Here is a 12,880-nt window from a genome sequence, read left to right as displayed (position 1 = left end):
AATATTTATGGGATGAGTTTCCTTTGAAGTCTGCTTTGGATCACAATTGGTTTCTCCCATGGTGATACTAGGAAATGCAAGTATAGGCAAAAGGCGCAATCAACCAACCTAGCTGGTCAAATCTTATTCCTGAAACAATGGATGCAACATTGGCTGCATGACTAGACAATGGTTGTGGTTCATAGTCCATTATTCTCAAGGTGTTCCCCACAACATTTAAAATATCCTCAGTACTGAAGTTTCTTATATGACCTTCCAAAGTGGGATGTCCGTGTGTGTGTGGGTATGTGTGTGTGAGAGTAACAATATATAAGTTGATGTTTACCCTGGCTATCTAAGGAACTGCCTCTGTCATTATGAAGCTGCTCAGTTATTAAGATCTGCAGGAAAGGCCCTCTTGAGGACACCACTACCCACAGAGTCTGGCTTGTAGGGCCCACATAAAAGGGTCTTTCCCTGTTTTGCTCCCAAACTGTGGAATGTGTTCCCTTGAGAACTACAATTGGCCCCCACTTTCTTGGCTTTTAGACAGTATGTGAAGATACATCTTTTTAATTAGGCTTTAGGCAGATGTTTCAGTGTTTCAATGTTTTGCTGTTCTTGTTTTTATTGTTTTAAATTGTTGTACACTGCCTTGACTTTTTTAGCAATAAGGCAGCATATAAATGTTAAAAATAAATAAATTTAAAAATATATTATTTGAAAGGGCATTTTCAAACAAAGACATTTACTCAAACTATTAAAAATCTTTATCAAAAGTTATTATTGTATTCAAGAGACATAATGAAGTGCATTATAGTTAACTATTTTGGATGGGATCCAAAGATACGCTAGTGGAACAGGCTCTGGTAGTAGCACTGCTCTGTGAATTGTCACAGAAGAACATTTGGAAGACTTTGCACAAAAGCCATAGTATGAGGATGCATCCTAAAATGTTGTGCAAGAGACTGGATAATGCCTTGTGTTAGCATGCATCTTGAGATGTTGTGGAAGTTGTTTTGCAAGAGATCGCACAAGGGAGCCAGCATGCATGTTGACACTTTGTGGAAGAGACTGCACAATGCCTTATAGAATCATAGAATAGTAGGGTTGGAAGGGGCCTACAAGGCCATCGAGTCCAACCCCCTGCTCAATGCAGGAATCCAAGTCAGAGCATCCCCGACAGATGGCTGTCCAGCCTTGTCTTGAATCCTCCAGTGTGGGAGAGCCCACCACCTCCCTAGGTCATTGGTTCCATTGTCGTATTGCTCGAACAGTCAGGAAGTTTTTCCTGATGTTCAGCCGGAATCTGGCTTCCTGTAACTTGAGCCCATTATTCCATGTCCTGCACTCTGGGATGATCGAGAAGAGATCCTGGCCTTCCTCCCTGTGACAACCTTTCAAGTATTTGAAGAGCGCTATCATATCTCCTCTCTTCTCAAGGCTAAACATGCCCAGTCCTTTCAGTCTCTTCTCATAGGGCTTTGTTTCCAATCCCCTGATCATCTTTGTTGCCCTCCTCTGAACCCTCTCCAGTTTGTCTGCATCCTTCTTAAAAGTGTGGTGCCCAGAACTGGACACAGTACTCCAGATGAGGCCTAACCAGTGGTGAGTAGAGAGGAACTAGTACTTCCTGGGATTTGGAAGCTATGCTTCTATTAATGCAGTCCAGAATAGCATTTGCCTTTTTTGCAGCCACATCATATTGTTGGCTCATAGTCAGCTTGTGATCGACAACAATTCCAAGATCCTTCTCGCTTGTAGTGTGGTTGAATTTGGTAACCTTGTGGTAACCAAAGTACACCACCAGATTTAAGTTCTTTTTTCTCACACAAGAAACTTGAATTAAGTCAGGAAAAGCCCTTCTGCTCATGGAAGGGCATCTCTGAATACAACTCATTAATTTCTACTACTATAAAAATCATGCTGAAGCATAAAATGACAAACAGATGCACTGCAACAGGGAAAAACACACACAGAAGCAGATATAAAAACCAAAAGTATATTTTCATAAATTAACAAATGTAAGAATACTATAATACCCAATTATTGTGTTCCATCATAATTTAGTAATAATTTTTGCATTATATCAAAGCTAGTTATACTGGAGTAATTTAAATAGCTCCATTAGTTCTTATTTTCTTGTCTCTCTATATTATTGACCGAGACACACGGAGACATGAACTATCCCTGCAGAAGCTCTCACTTGCTGGTTCAGGAAACAATCATTTAATGTAGATATCACTTCTGTCACTATATTATCACATGTTACAAGGGGTCCCCAAATAATATTACAGAGGTTAATATCCACCCACAAGTGCAATTTTATTAATACATGGCTTGTTTTATGATGTGATGTTTTATTCTTGTGTCTCCTTGTTAAGAGAGTTTGATAAGCTCCTATTATTAGTGCTTCAATCTATCTACACTAAGATTCACAGGCAAATAATAACATTTATTTATATAATAATAACATAAACTCTTAAAAAAAAACCCTTAATTCCCATCCTCAAAAATTAAAATTCCCATTTTTAAGGCTGGTACTTCATATATAACAAGGAAATTGCAGGAAAAAGAAATTAGAAGATGTTGCGAAGGGCTGACAAAGCCCAGGGCAGGCATGCTGAACCTCAAGTCCCACCTAGGGTCCAAATATGGGGTTCACCAGATGTCCACACCCCCTTCCCCTGACAGCTGATCATTTGGTGGTTTCCTAGCTTTTGCAGTTTTTTCCCATTCTAAACTGTTGAAATGCCTCTCCTAAGGCTAAGTTACTGACAATAGGCGCTCTGAGCAAAAATATGCTGTTATTTTTGCCCCATCCCCTTTGCATTTGGCTCTGCCCATTGGACATATACTGTCCAATAGCTGAAGCAAATCCAATGCTGTAGTGTAACCACTTGTACTCTCCCTAAAGTAGGGATGAGGAACCATTTTGGTTCCGAGGATGGACTGCCTGAGCCAAATGACATCAGGATAAAATAAAACCACCCCCTGATGTCATTGGGTCCCTGGTTGAAGTGCTGGTTGGAACTCCTCCAGCCAGTGTCTTAGTCAGGGAGCCTACTTTGCCCCATGTGGGCTTTTCCCAGGAGGAGAAAGCCTGGGAGTACCAAACCAGGCTCCTCATCCAAGGCACCGGTTTGAGTAGCTTTGTTTCAAAGTCCACCAAGGCACTGGTATCACTGCTGTCACCTTCCTCATGTGGGAAGGGTAACAGAAGAGTGAAGCAACTAAGCCAAAGCTCAGCTGCTCTCCTGTCCCTTTTCCCCTTGGAGATGCTGAGCTTAGCTTGAGGCCCTGCAGGTGGGCTGGGCATGCCAGATTTGTCCCATGGGCCAGACTTTCCCCATCCCTGTCCTAAAACATCAGGTCTGTAGTTTGGGCGTGCTCTTGCATCCATCATTGTCACTACAGACACAGGTGGCCTCAGTTGCTCAATGTGCCTTTTATCAGCTTAAGCTGATATACCAACTATGACCCTGCCTGGACAGAGATAGCCTTTCAACTGTTATTCATGCTCTTGAATCCTGCTTTTTGGATTATTATAGTGCATTATATGTGGGTCTGCCTTTGGAAACAGTCCAGAACCTTTAGTTAGTCCAAAAACAGGGTGGCTAGACAGTTAACTGGAATGGGCCAATACAATCATATTATGCCAGTACCTTGCGATCTGCACTGGCTGCCAGTCTGTTTCAGGACACTATTCAATGTGCTTGTTTGGGGGGTAGGTTACCTGAAGGAGCATCTCCTCCTATGTTTACATACTCGGACCCTAATGTCATCATCTGAGGCCCTCCTATGAGTGCCCCCACCAAATGGGGTGAGGCAGATGGCTACAACCGAGAGAGCCTTTTCAGTGGTGCAGACACCCCCCCTCCACCGAGAAGATCTCCTGGCACCTGTATTATGGTCTTTGGGGCACCAGGTGAAGATCTTTTTATTCTCACAGGTGGTTTAAGAACTGTGCTTAGTCTTAGCACCTTTAATTCTTCTGCTGGTTTTTTACTTCGGGTTTTTTTTTTTGTGATCCTAGCTTTATTATGTGCTGTTTGTAATCACTGCATATTGTTTGGAATTCTATGTTTTTAATTTACCTGTACACTGCGCAGATAACTCCCGTTATTGTGCAGTCTATAAGTGTAATAAATAAACAAACCAGATACATTTTGGTGCCTGGGGCCAAAACATTCAAATGCCTCTCATGGTGGTAAAAAGGTAATTATAAAGTAAATAATTGACAATTAACCACTTCTTTAATAGTACCCTTTACTCTGTTAATAGTAGGGCTGGGAGAGTATATGCTAGCATTTATAGATTAAAAAAACCCAACCCTCACAAACTTCAGCTTGGTGCTATACCTTATTGTTCATCTTCTAGGAGGCAGCTGAACTAGACAAATTTGTTATGTCCCTAACAATTCTTATTATGCTGTTTATATTATTCATTCACCCATTCTGAATCCCCAGCTGATATTTGTTAGTGACTGTATGTGAGAGATCAATCAAACAATTAAGTACAGATTCCTAAAATGCAGTAATACTCTCCCTTTAGGGGACTAGGATTTGCATCTTCAGTGGTGGAAAGAGGTTCATCATAGCATGAACTGCAGCTGCACTGGTGATGAATCTGCCCTGCTAATCTCCAGGGCATCTCTGCAGCAGATATATATAATGTAGAGATGAGACGAGTTTTTCCTCCTGAAGTGTACAACACATAGTACATGCCATCCTCACGGTGTATGCAGTGAACTGCAACTAGGGAAATCCAGTGTGCGGAAATCCAGCCCACTTGGGGCTTGTGGGATTTCCCCTGAGCTCCCCATCTTGGCTTGCGCTAGCAAGCTGAGCCATGGGCTCCTCACTGGAACTCTCAGATTCCTGCTGTGGTGGGTCGCCGTGCACAAGTCTTTCCTTCTCCTTCCCGGCTTGGGAGGAAGAAGGAAAGACTTGCGCACAGCAGCGGGGCCACTGTACGCGAGTGTCTCCTTCTCCCTCCTGGCACCTGGGAGGGAGAAGGAGACACTTGCTCACAGTACCCCCTCTTTGTGTGAGTCTTTCCTTCTCCCTCCCAGCCTCGGGAGGGAGAAGGAAAGACTCGTGCACAGCAGCGGGATTGTTCTGTGCAAATTTCTCCTTCTTCCTCCCAGGACCCGGAAGGAAGAAGGATGACATTTGCACACAGCAGGGCTGTTGAACGCAAGGGGACACTCATGTACAGCACCTCCGCTGTGCACAAAATGGACAGCGTAAGGGCAGACTCCTGCCCTTACTGTTGCGCTGCCACCACTGCAGGGGCAGGAGGATGAGAGGGGCGTGCCATGGCATTCCTCTCTCATCCTCCCGCCCCTGCTGCCACACCACCACACAAAGGCGGAAAATCCACCAGCTGGCCCAACTCGGGGCGGAGTCTGGGGGGCTGAGCCAGCAAAAGCTCACCAAGCTCCACCCCTCAAACAGATTCTTCTGACATCCCTAACTCCAACACAGGTGACAAGTTGCCCAAGTATCTACTGAATACCTAAATTAAACACTTGATCACTTACTGCTGTATTGTCAGACAATCATGACAAATATATATAATTGAATGGTATACAAAAGAGAAATAGCTAACTGAGATTGCATTTCTACCTGAAAAGACTATGTGTTGGTTTTTACTTAAATGGCATTCCTCTGAAGTCAATGAAGAATCAATCAAAGAAACAATGACCTGGTTCACATGTAATACTGATTCATGGGTTAATTAACCCATGGTTAGCCAGAAGCAAGCAAGCATCCTGTCTCACAACTGCTTGCCACTTCTGCTTTGCTTCCTGCTCACAAAACAATCTAGGAATGCCCCATGGAATGTTGTTGGGTTCAAACTCTGGCTAGTTTCTCCCTCAGCAGTCCAGAGTTCCAGGTTAAGATGCAATGAACAACCCAGGAATGAGGCATTCCTGGGTTGTTTGGAAAGGGGGAAGGAAGCAAAGGGGCAGTGGTGAATGCGCGGGAGGCAGCACACTCACTTTAATCCATAGTTATTCATTATGTGCGAACTGGGTCAAGGGATTGGATCTAGAGTTCTTGTGGGTGGAACTCTACACATGGGACACCCCTGCTTTGAGGAGGGGGTGAAGATTATTTTTACTGATTCTTTCTTTCCCCTGCAGCTGCCTGAAAATCTTTTCTGGAGGGTTGGAGGACCCTCCAGAACAGCATGGGAAGTGGTGCTGCAGACTGCAAAGGAGAAATCTGTGAAGATAGTATATCCACTTCATCCAGTGGAAGTCTGGGGTGGGTCTCAGTCCCTTCCACAAATGGAAGGAGCCCTTCTATACTCGGAAAGGACACTCTGGATCCAAGCCATTATATATTATAAGCCTTCTGGGTACCAGCTCTCTCACTTATGTGTTTTATATAGCAGGTAACATAATTGATGCTAAATAGTAGTAACTGTAAGAGTTATTTACTGCTGTATAGATATGAATTAACAACTGAACTAGCATCTGAATTCAAGCATTCCATCTAATACAAATCCTTAAACAGAAACTTAATATTTTTTAATGTTCATTTCATTTCTTATTTGTACCCCACTTAGTGGCTAACAACATCATATAAAAACAAATGCAGTAATACCAAAAGGCAACCAAACAATATGGAAAAGTATCTAACAAAATTAAAATGTGCAATACATTTTAAACAGAGTTTCAACCTCTAAAACTATATCCAGTCTGCCTTCCATTTTCTGGCTTCCCTACCCTAGGGGTTCACAAATATTTTGAATCAACAGACCCCTGCCAAGCTGCAAAAATATCTTACCATCTACCATCTGTTCCTAACCGTCAGCAGTAAAATTCTAGACCACTGGGGATATATTTTGGCAATACTGGTCCATCTCTCTATTCATTCCCACAGACCACTGCAGCCACTTAATATATAGTCAAACTAGCTCACGATAGCACCTATGAAGAAAGCAGGTGTCTGATACAGTGCAGAAAACGGCCTCAAAATCTCTGATGTCACCCACTGAAATCAATACCTCTTGTGTCAAGTATGCTTAGTACTGAAACCTTCAGGAACAAAAGAATCACTAATAATTATTTTTGAAAGTAACTAAAAATGGAGACGTTCATCCAGGTGCCGTTTAACCCAAGATTCAGTCCAAGATTATTTGGATGTTTTCCACCCAAAAGGACTATAGGGTGTAGCAAACGTTTTCAAAGCTAAAAATGTAATCACCTATCACAAACAATAAACCACAGAGATAGGAATCTCACTAAATCTCAAAAGATTAAGAATGAAGTCCTCCCATCCCCGGTTGTTTTACCTTCATCAGCAAAACCCAGAATATTTTACGAGAGTTTCAGGAGATGTTCAGGCTTGGATTTTCCAAACGGAGGGAATTCTGTGGACCAGCAACAAGGCCCCATTCTGTCTGCATATTAATGCACCAAACACTGGTATCTTCTGCAAAACTCAGACAACAGCTTATCCTCAGCATACACAGATTTCTCTGCACTGGAGCCCCCAGAAAGATTTGAACTATGGGCATACTTGGAATATTCACACTCTAATCTTATATTTCATAAGCTTTTGTCCACACCTAATGCTACCAAAAATATACAGCCTCACTTATTTTAAAAGCCTAGATTTAAAGGTTGGCTTGTATTATAAAACTTGATAATAGAGATGAAACCTGGATTAATTTATAAAAGAGAAAATTATGTACTAAAAGCAAGCCACTAAATCACCTTTAAACACCAAAACACAATTTATTTCTGACTTTAAAACTCATCCTCAAAACATTAGTCTACACAAAGGCCAGAAACTGAATGAAACATAATTTGTGGAAACTGATACCTTTCATCACAACCTCTAGCTGAAAAGGTCATTAGATATATTATATCTAAGTGAGCAGCTTATCCCTGCTTCATTACTGATAATTAAGGAAAGTAATATTTTCTTGACAGTAATGTGTCCAGTAAGAGATATAGCCTAGTTTGCATAAAATAAGCATTAATTACCAGAATAGTACCACAGATAAAAAAAATTAAGTACCTGTGTAACATGGTTTCATTATTTTTTCTTCATTTCCTTAAAGAATTAGCAGACTCAGAAACATAATGAGCATATTAAAAATCAATTTTCAGGCACCTATTGAAACTGTAATATATGCAATGAAGATTTTCTCTCTAAAAGCATCAAATATCAAGACATTCCAAAATGGTAACATTATTTTAAATAGTGTTACCTCTTTCCTGAGTTTAAACCACCATTTCTTCATTATTTGAAGCAGTACTCAGATCAAGCTTTTAAATGAGACTTAATCAGGGAATAGTCTTGTAATCACGTTCAAGGAAAAGGGATACAAGAACATTGATCTTTGGCTTAGTGTTGTAATTTGCTTTACGGGGTCCACCAAATTCACACCAAATATTCCACACTCCTGAACAAATATGGGTTACTGAAAAGTGATTCCCTCTCAGCTTATTTGATGAATGGAGAAAGTTATATGGCATGCAACTTGGTAAAATGCATTACTTGATGCTGGGGTGAGGCTGAAGGATGCTTCTCACCAGGGGTTTTCCTCCAACCACCTGGCAAATACTGTCACTATTGCCAGTGCCTCAGGTTAAAGGCCAAAGATCTGTCCAAGGCAACAAGAATTAAATTGGGGAGTTGGGTAAAAGGAACCAGAGAAAACATATTGAACAGTTATATGAAAGCCACCACTCACATTCTACTACTATTCACTGATAACCTTAAAATGACAGGAAAGCACAAAGTGCTTTCTTAGAATATGTCTTCAGCGATTCTAGGGACCTTAGCTCTAGTGAGTAGTGACGGTGATAGCAGTGTTCTGCCAGAGAATACCATCTGTTGATCAAATATAACTTACTGGCTAGTTGTTGTTGATTGCTTTATTTCATATTCAATGCAATGTACATAAAACATTAACATTTTACATTTAAAGCTTACAAAGAAGTTATGCTTTTACAAAGCATAACTTCTATTACAAAGAAGTTATAGTGGCAGGCTAGTCACAAATTCAACATTAGTATATTTGGTTAAAAATGGAATTTGACATGGAAAGCTATTGAAAAGCACCAGCTAAAGTCTCAAGTCAAAACAGATAGTCATGGGAATGAATAGAAATGATTGAAGAACTTGTCATCAAGGTAAAGAGCCCAAGATGAGGTCCTTTTACACCAGGGATGCAGAAGGTCAAGCCCAGGGGCCAAATCTGGCCTGCCTGGAGGCCAGATCTGACTCTTTGGGGTTCCCCAGGAGGGCAAACCCCCTTCCCCCGGCTCCATCTCCTTTCCCCAACCTCAATGGTTTGATGGTTTCCTGGCTTTTGTGCAGTTTTCCCCCCATTCTAAAAGGTTGAAATGACTCTCCTAAGTCTTACTTACTGGCAGTAAGAACTTTAAGCTAAAATATGTTGGCATGTTTTGTCTCTTCTTCTTTTTCCTTTGGCCCAACTCAATATTGGAATGTCCCCCACCCCAAAGTACTTCTCCAAAATGGAATGTAGCCCTTGGGCTGAAAGAGGTTCAGCACATCTGTTTTACACACTTCAGGCTAAGGCTGATATGCAGGAGCTATATTATTATATAAACAAATACATTTATATTATAACATGGGGGTTGGACTTGATGGCCTTGTAGGCCCCTTCCAACCCTACTATTCTATGATTCTATGTATATTCTATGATATTTATTCATCATAGTAATGTATAACACACTTATAAAACAGGTTCTGTATTATTTTAAAATAAAACAGTACAATAAAATACAAAGATAAAAAAAAGAACAGTACAAAACCAAAATGATAAAAATACAGATGCAAATACAAAGCGAACATGATAAAAATACAATGCAAAATCAACCTGATAAAATATGGTAAAAAAGCAAATAGCTATAACCAGCCAAGTAATAAAACAGGAGTTTAAACTACAGTAAGGTAATAGAGATTAGAATAGCAAAGGTTTAAAAGGCTTGGGAGAAGAAAAAAGTCTTAATCTGGTGACAGAAAGGAAACAATATTGGCACTACACAAATTTTCCTGGGGAGCATTTCATAACATGGGAGCTACCACCAAGAAGGCCCTCTCTCTAGTAGCCATGCTCTGAGTTTCTGAATGAGGGTGGCCTCCACAGATAAACAGGAGGTTACCAAAGTGTGGATCACTGCAGCCAGATAGGGTTGTAAGCTGTGACACCAGCCTAAACTCGTAAAAGGCACTCTGCACCACAGAGGTCACTTGAACTTCAGATAACGATGGATCCAAGAACACTACCAAGATACAAACCTGGTCCTTTAAGGGGAATGCAACCCCTCCAAAACAGATTGAATCCCATTCATCCAGACTGACGAACCACCTACCAACATTGCAAGTGTCTTGGCTGACAGACTTAGTTTGTTTAGTCTAATCCAATCTGTTACTGCACCTAGACACCAGTCTACCACACCCACAGCCTCACTTGGCTCCAAAGAAAAGGAAAAGGTAGCTGACTTTCAATAGGAACTCTACCTGTTTGAAGAACGTTATGTACATATCCTCTGACTACATCTGTCATGAGTATTGTTGGAGGAAGGCTGAAAAGCATAAATCAATAAATTACCTAAAATGATCAGTGTGATGTGAGTGGCTTCAGTCCCTTTCCCAATTTTTCTGCCAGTGTCTAACATCAGAACAACTGCACTACTACTAGTTATGCAGATCTGTCTTTATTTTATGAATTCAAACTTAGATTAACTACTAACTGTCTTGATGGTTAGTTTTTGAGCCAAAGCTCTAATCCTGCAATGCTTACATGAATGACACATTCAGATAAAATAACGTTTCCAGATCTTTTTTAGTGCATGTAGTGGTAAAGAAATATGAGAATAATCATCAGTGAGTAGCTTTCACTGCATTAGCATACAGAAGGAACCGTTTGATCTCTCTACCACTATTTCAACAAAACAACTGTTAGACAGCTTTTGTTTCTTCCTCTCTAGTTTGATTACTGTCTGAGCTGAGTGAAAATAAAAACAACCTCTTCCTCCTGCTTGCAGAATCAGTGTGCTTTGACAGATGGTCATATTTAAAAATCATTTGCTAATTGTGTTCATTTTTTCAAACATGTCAATTATTGTCTCCAGTTGCACTCTGATTTCACAAGTTTGCACAATAATTTATTTTCTACTGTAGGCCCTCCATGATCTTACTATTTCTACAGCTGCCATTGGCATTTGTGGTTTTGCACCGTAAATCCAGGTTTTTGAACCAGTTTTTAAACAAGTTAATATCTGTATTATTTCAGATTAATCAGTACATATCCAACTATTCTAGCTTCCTGCACTATCACCTATATGAAAAAAGAACTACATGTTGAGATCTGCTAGCAGTAGTAGAAAAATAAAACCCAAGGAAAACACAACCTTCTTGTTCAAAGCTTAAAACATATGTTTTTGCACTGAGGAAAAATTTTTCAGACTCTTTGAGAATGTTTGTAGTGGCTGTTCCTCCAATAGCATGAGCATAAATGTGTATTCTTCATGTTCCTATACTTTCCCCAGTGACAGGTATGAAGTAATAATGGGACTAGCTTGGGGAGATTTTCAGTGTTCAAATGGAAAAATCATGTTAAAAATGAAGTTAACACCAACCTTGCAATTTTTATGCACTATCTATACAACATGTCTTCGAATGTAAACATACCTGTGAAAAAAGATAAATAAGAAGACTGAAACAATTTGTTCCCTACATTTGAAATAAGACTTCCAAGGAAACAGTGATCTTTAAACAAGGCAAAATGAAGATCTCAACAAATTTGGTATAATAGCAATTTGAATGCTGCCACTTCACAGGTAAAGGAAAAAAACCCCTGAGTGTTCAATCACACACACACACACACACACACACACACACACACACAAATCAAGCAAACTCCCCATGCCTTCAAATCCTACAACAATGCCAAAAATGCCTGTTCTGACTGCTTTTGATAAGATGTACAAAATCATTGCACCCAGGAGTTAGCAACTTGTTTGACTTTGAGGACCACAACAGAAAGCCTCGCCATCACCTATTCCACATACCTTTACCACTATAGCTGTACTTCAATGACCACTGAATGCATGGAGACAGGCTGGGATCGTATCTACTCTCTTGTTCCACAACATCCATAGGTGGGTTCTCACGTCATGCTAAGCCACCCTGCGAATAAGCTATGGTGGGTACAGTAAATGCAACAGAAGATGGGGCTTGCTGTAGGTTGTTCTCCCCCTCCTTCCCTCTCAGTCCTCCAGCCATCTCCGGCACGTATCCCAGTGGACTTTGTGGCAAAACCCATCTTGTCTTCCCCTCCCCACTCTGATTGCTAGTCCTCTTCATTCCCCAGCCTTTTCCTTTTTTGCTGCCTCATAAATCTGCAATTGGGGTCGCTTTGATGGCTACCCCTTTTCGTTTACTGGATTTTTTCCAGTTCTTTAAAAATGCATAATTGGGATCTATTATTATTATTATTATCTGGTCGATCTTTCAGAATTGCGCAAGTTTGCTTATATGGCTGTCTGGTTATGTGTACTCCTGCCTAGTAAATTTCCTTGTCTGTTTCAGCTGTCAAAGGGAAGGGGAAAGGGAGTAGGTAATATACAAGGAAATTGACAAGACAAGGTTGCATATAACTTGCACACAGGACCAGGGGAGAAATAAGGCTAGGGGAAGGACAGACCCGATAGTGCAATTCAGAAGCACTGAAAATGGGTAGGGAAGCCAATCGAGTAGGTGCACCAAAAGCAGGGGCAGGGGGAGACACACAATATCTCCCCTTGGTGATGTGATTCTCTCGCAGTAACCACTGCAGTGAGTGCTTCAAAAAGGAGCCACAAAAAGTGGGGGGAGTTAATACCTTCACTTTCTGGTGTAGC

At 40.8% G+C, this 12,880-nt stretch overlaps 1 protein-coding gene across 13 annotated transcripts in view; it reads right to left on the bottom strand.

The window, feature by feature from the left end:
* ELP4 (elongator acetyltransferase complex subunit 4) overlaps positions 1 to 12,880 on the bottom strand; it is a 273,599-nt gene that overhangs the window by 127,976 nt on the left and 132,743 nt on the right. For 2 of the 13 annotated variants that reach the window (XR_014790629.1, XR_014790626.1), the window contains 2 exons: positions 11,618 to 11,669; positions 10,497 to 10,561 (listed from right to left, as the gene is read on the bottom strand). The exons of 7 other annotated variants lie outside the window; for them this stretch is intronic. Coding sequence is in view for 4 of the 6 variants with exons in the window: in XM_084852999.1 (XP_084709125.1) it covers positions 10,511 to 10,561 (51 nt within the window). In the remaining 2 variants the exon portion in view is untranslated. Of the gene's footprint in view, positions 1 to 10,427; positions 10,562 to 11,545; positions 11,670 to 12,880 lie in introns of those variants that run through there. 4 more of the 13 variants (XM_084853014.1, XM_084852999.1, XM_084852990.1 and 1 more) reach the window with 4 other exon arrangements.

This window comes from Heloderma suspectum, chromosome 1, assembly GCF_057233095.1.
Source record: "Heloderma suspectum isolate Gila_16-S chromosome 1, 16-S_ref, whole genome shotgun sequence".
Taxonomy (NCBI): Eukaryota; Metazoa; Chordata; class Lepidosauria; order Squamata; family Helodermatidae; genus Heloderma; species Heloderma suspectum.
This window is presented reverse-complemented; position numbering and strand designations above follow the sequence as displayed.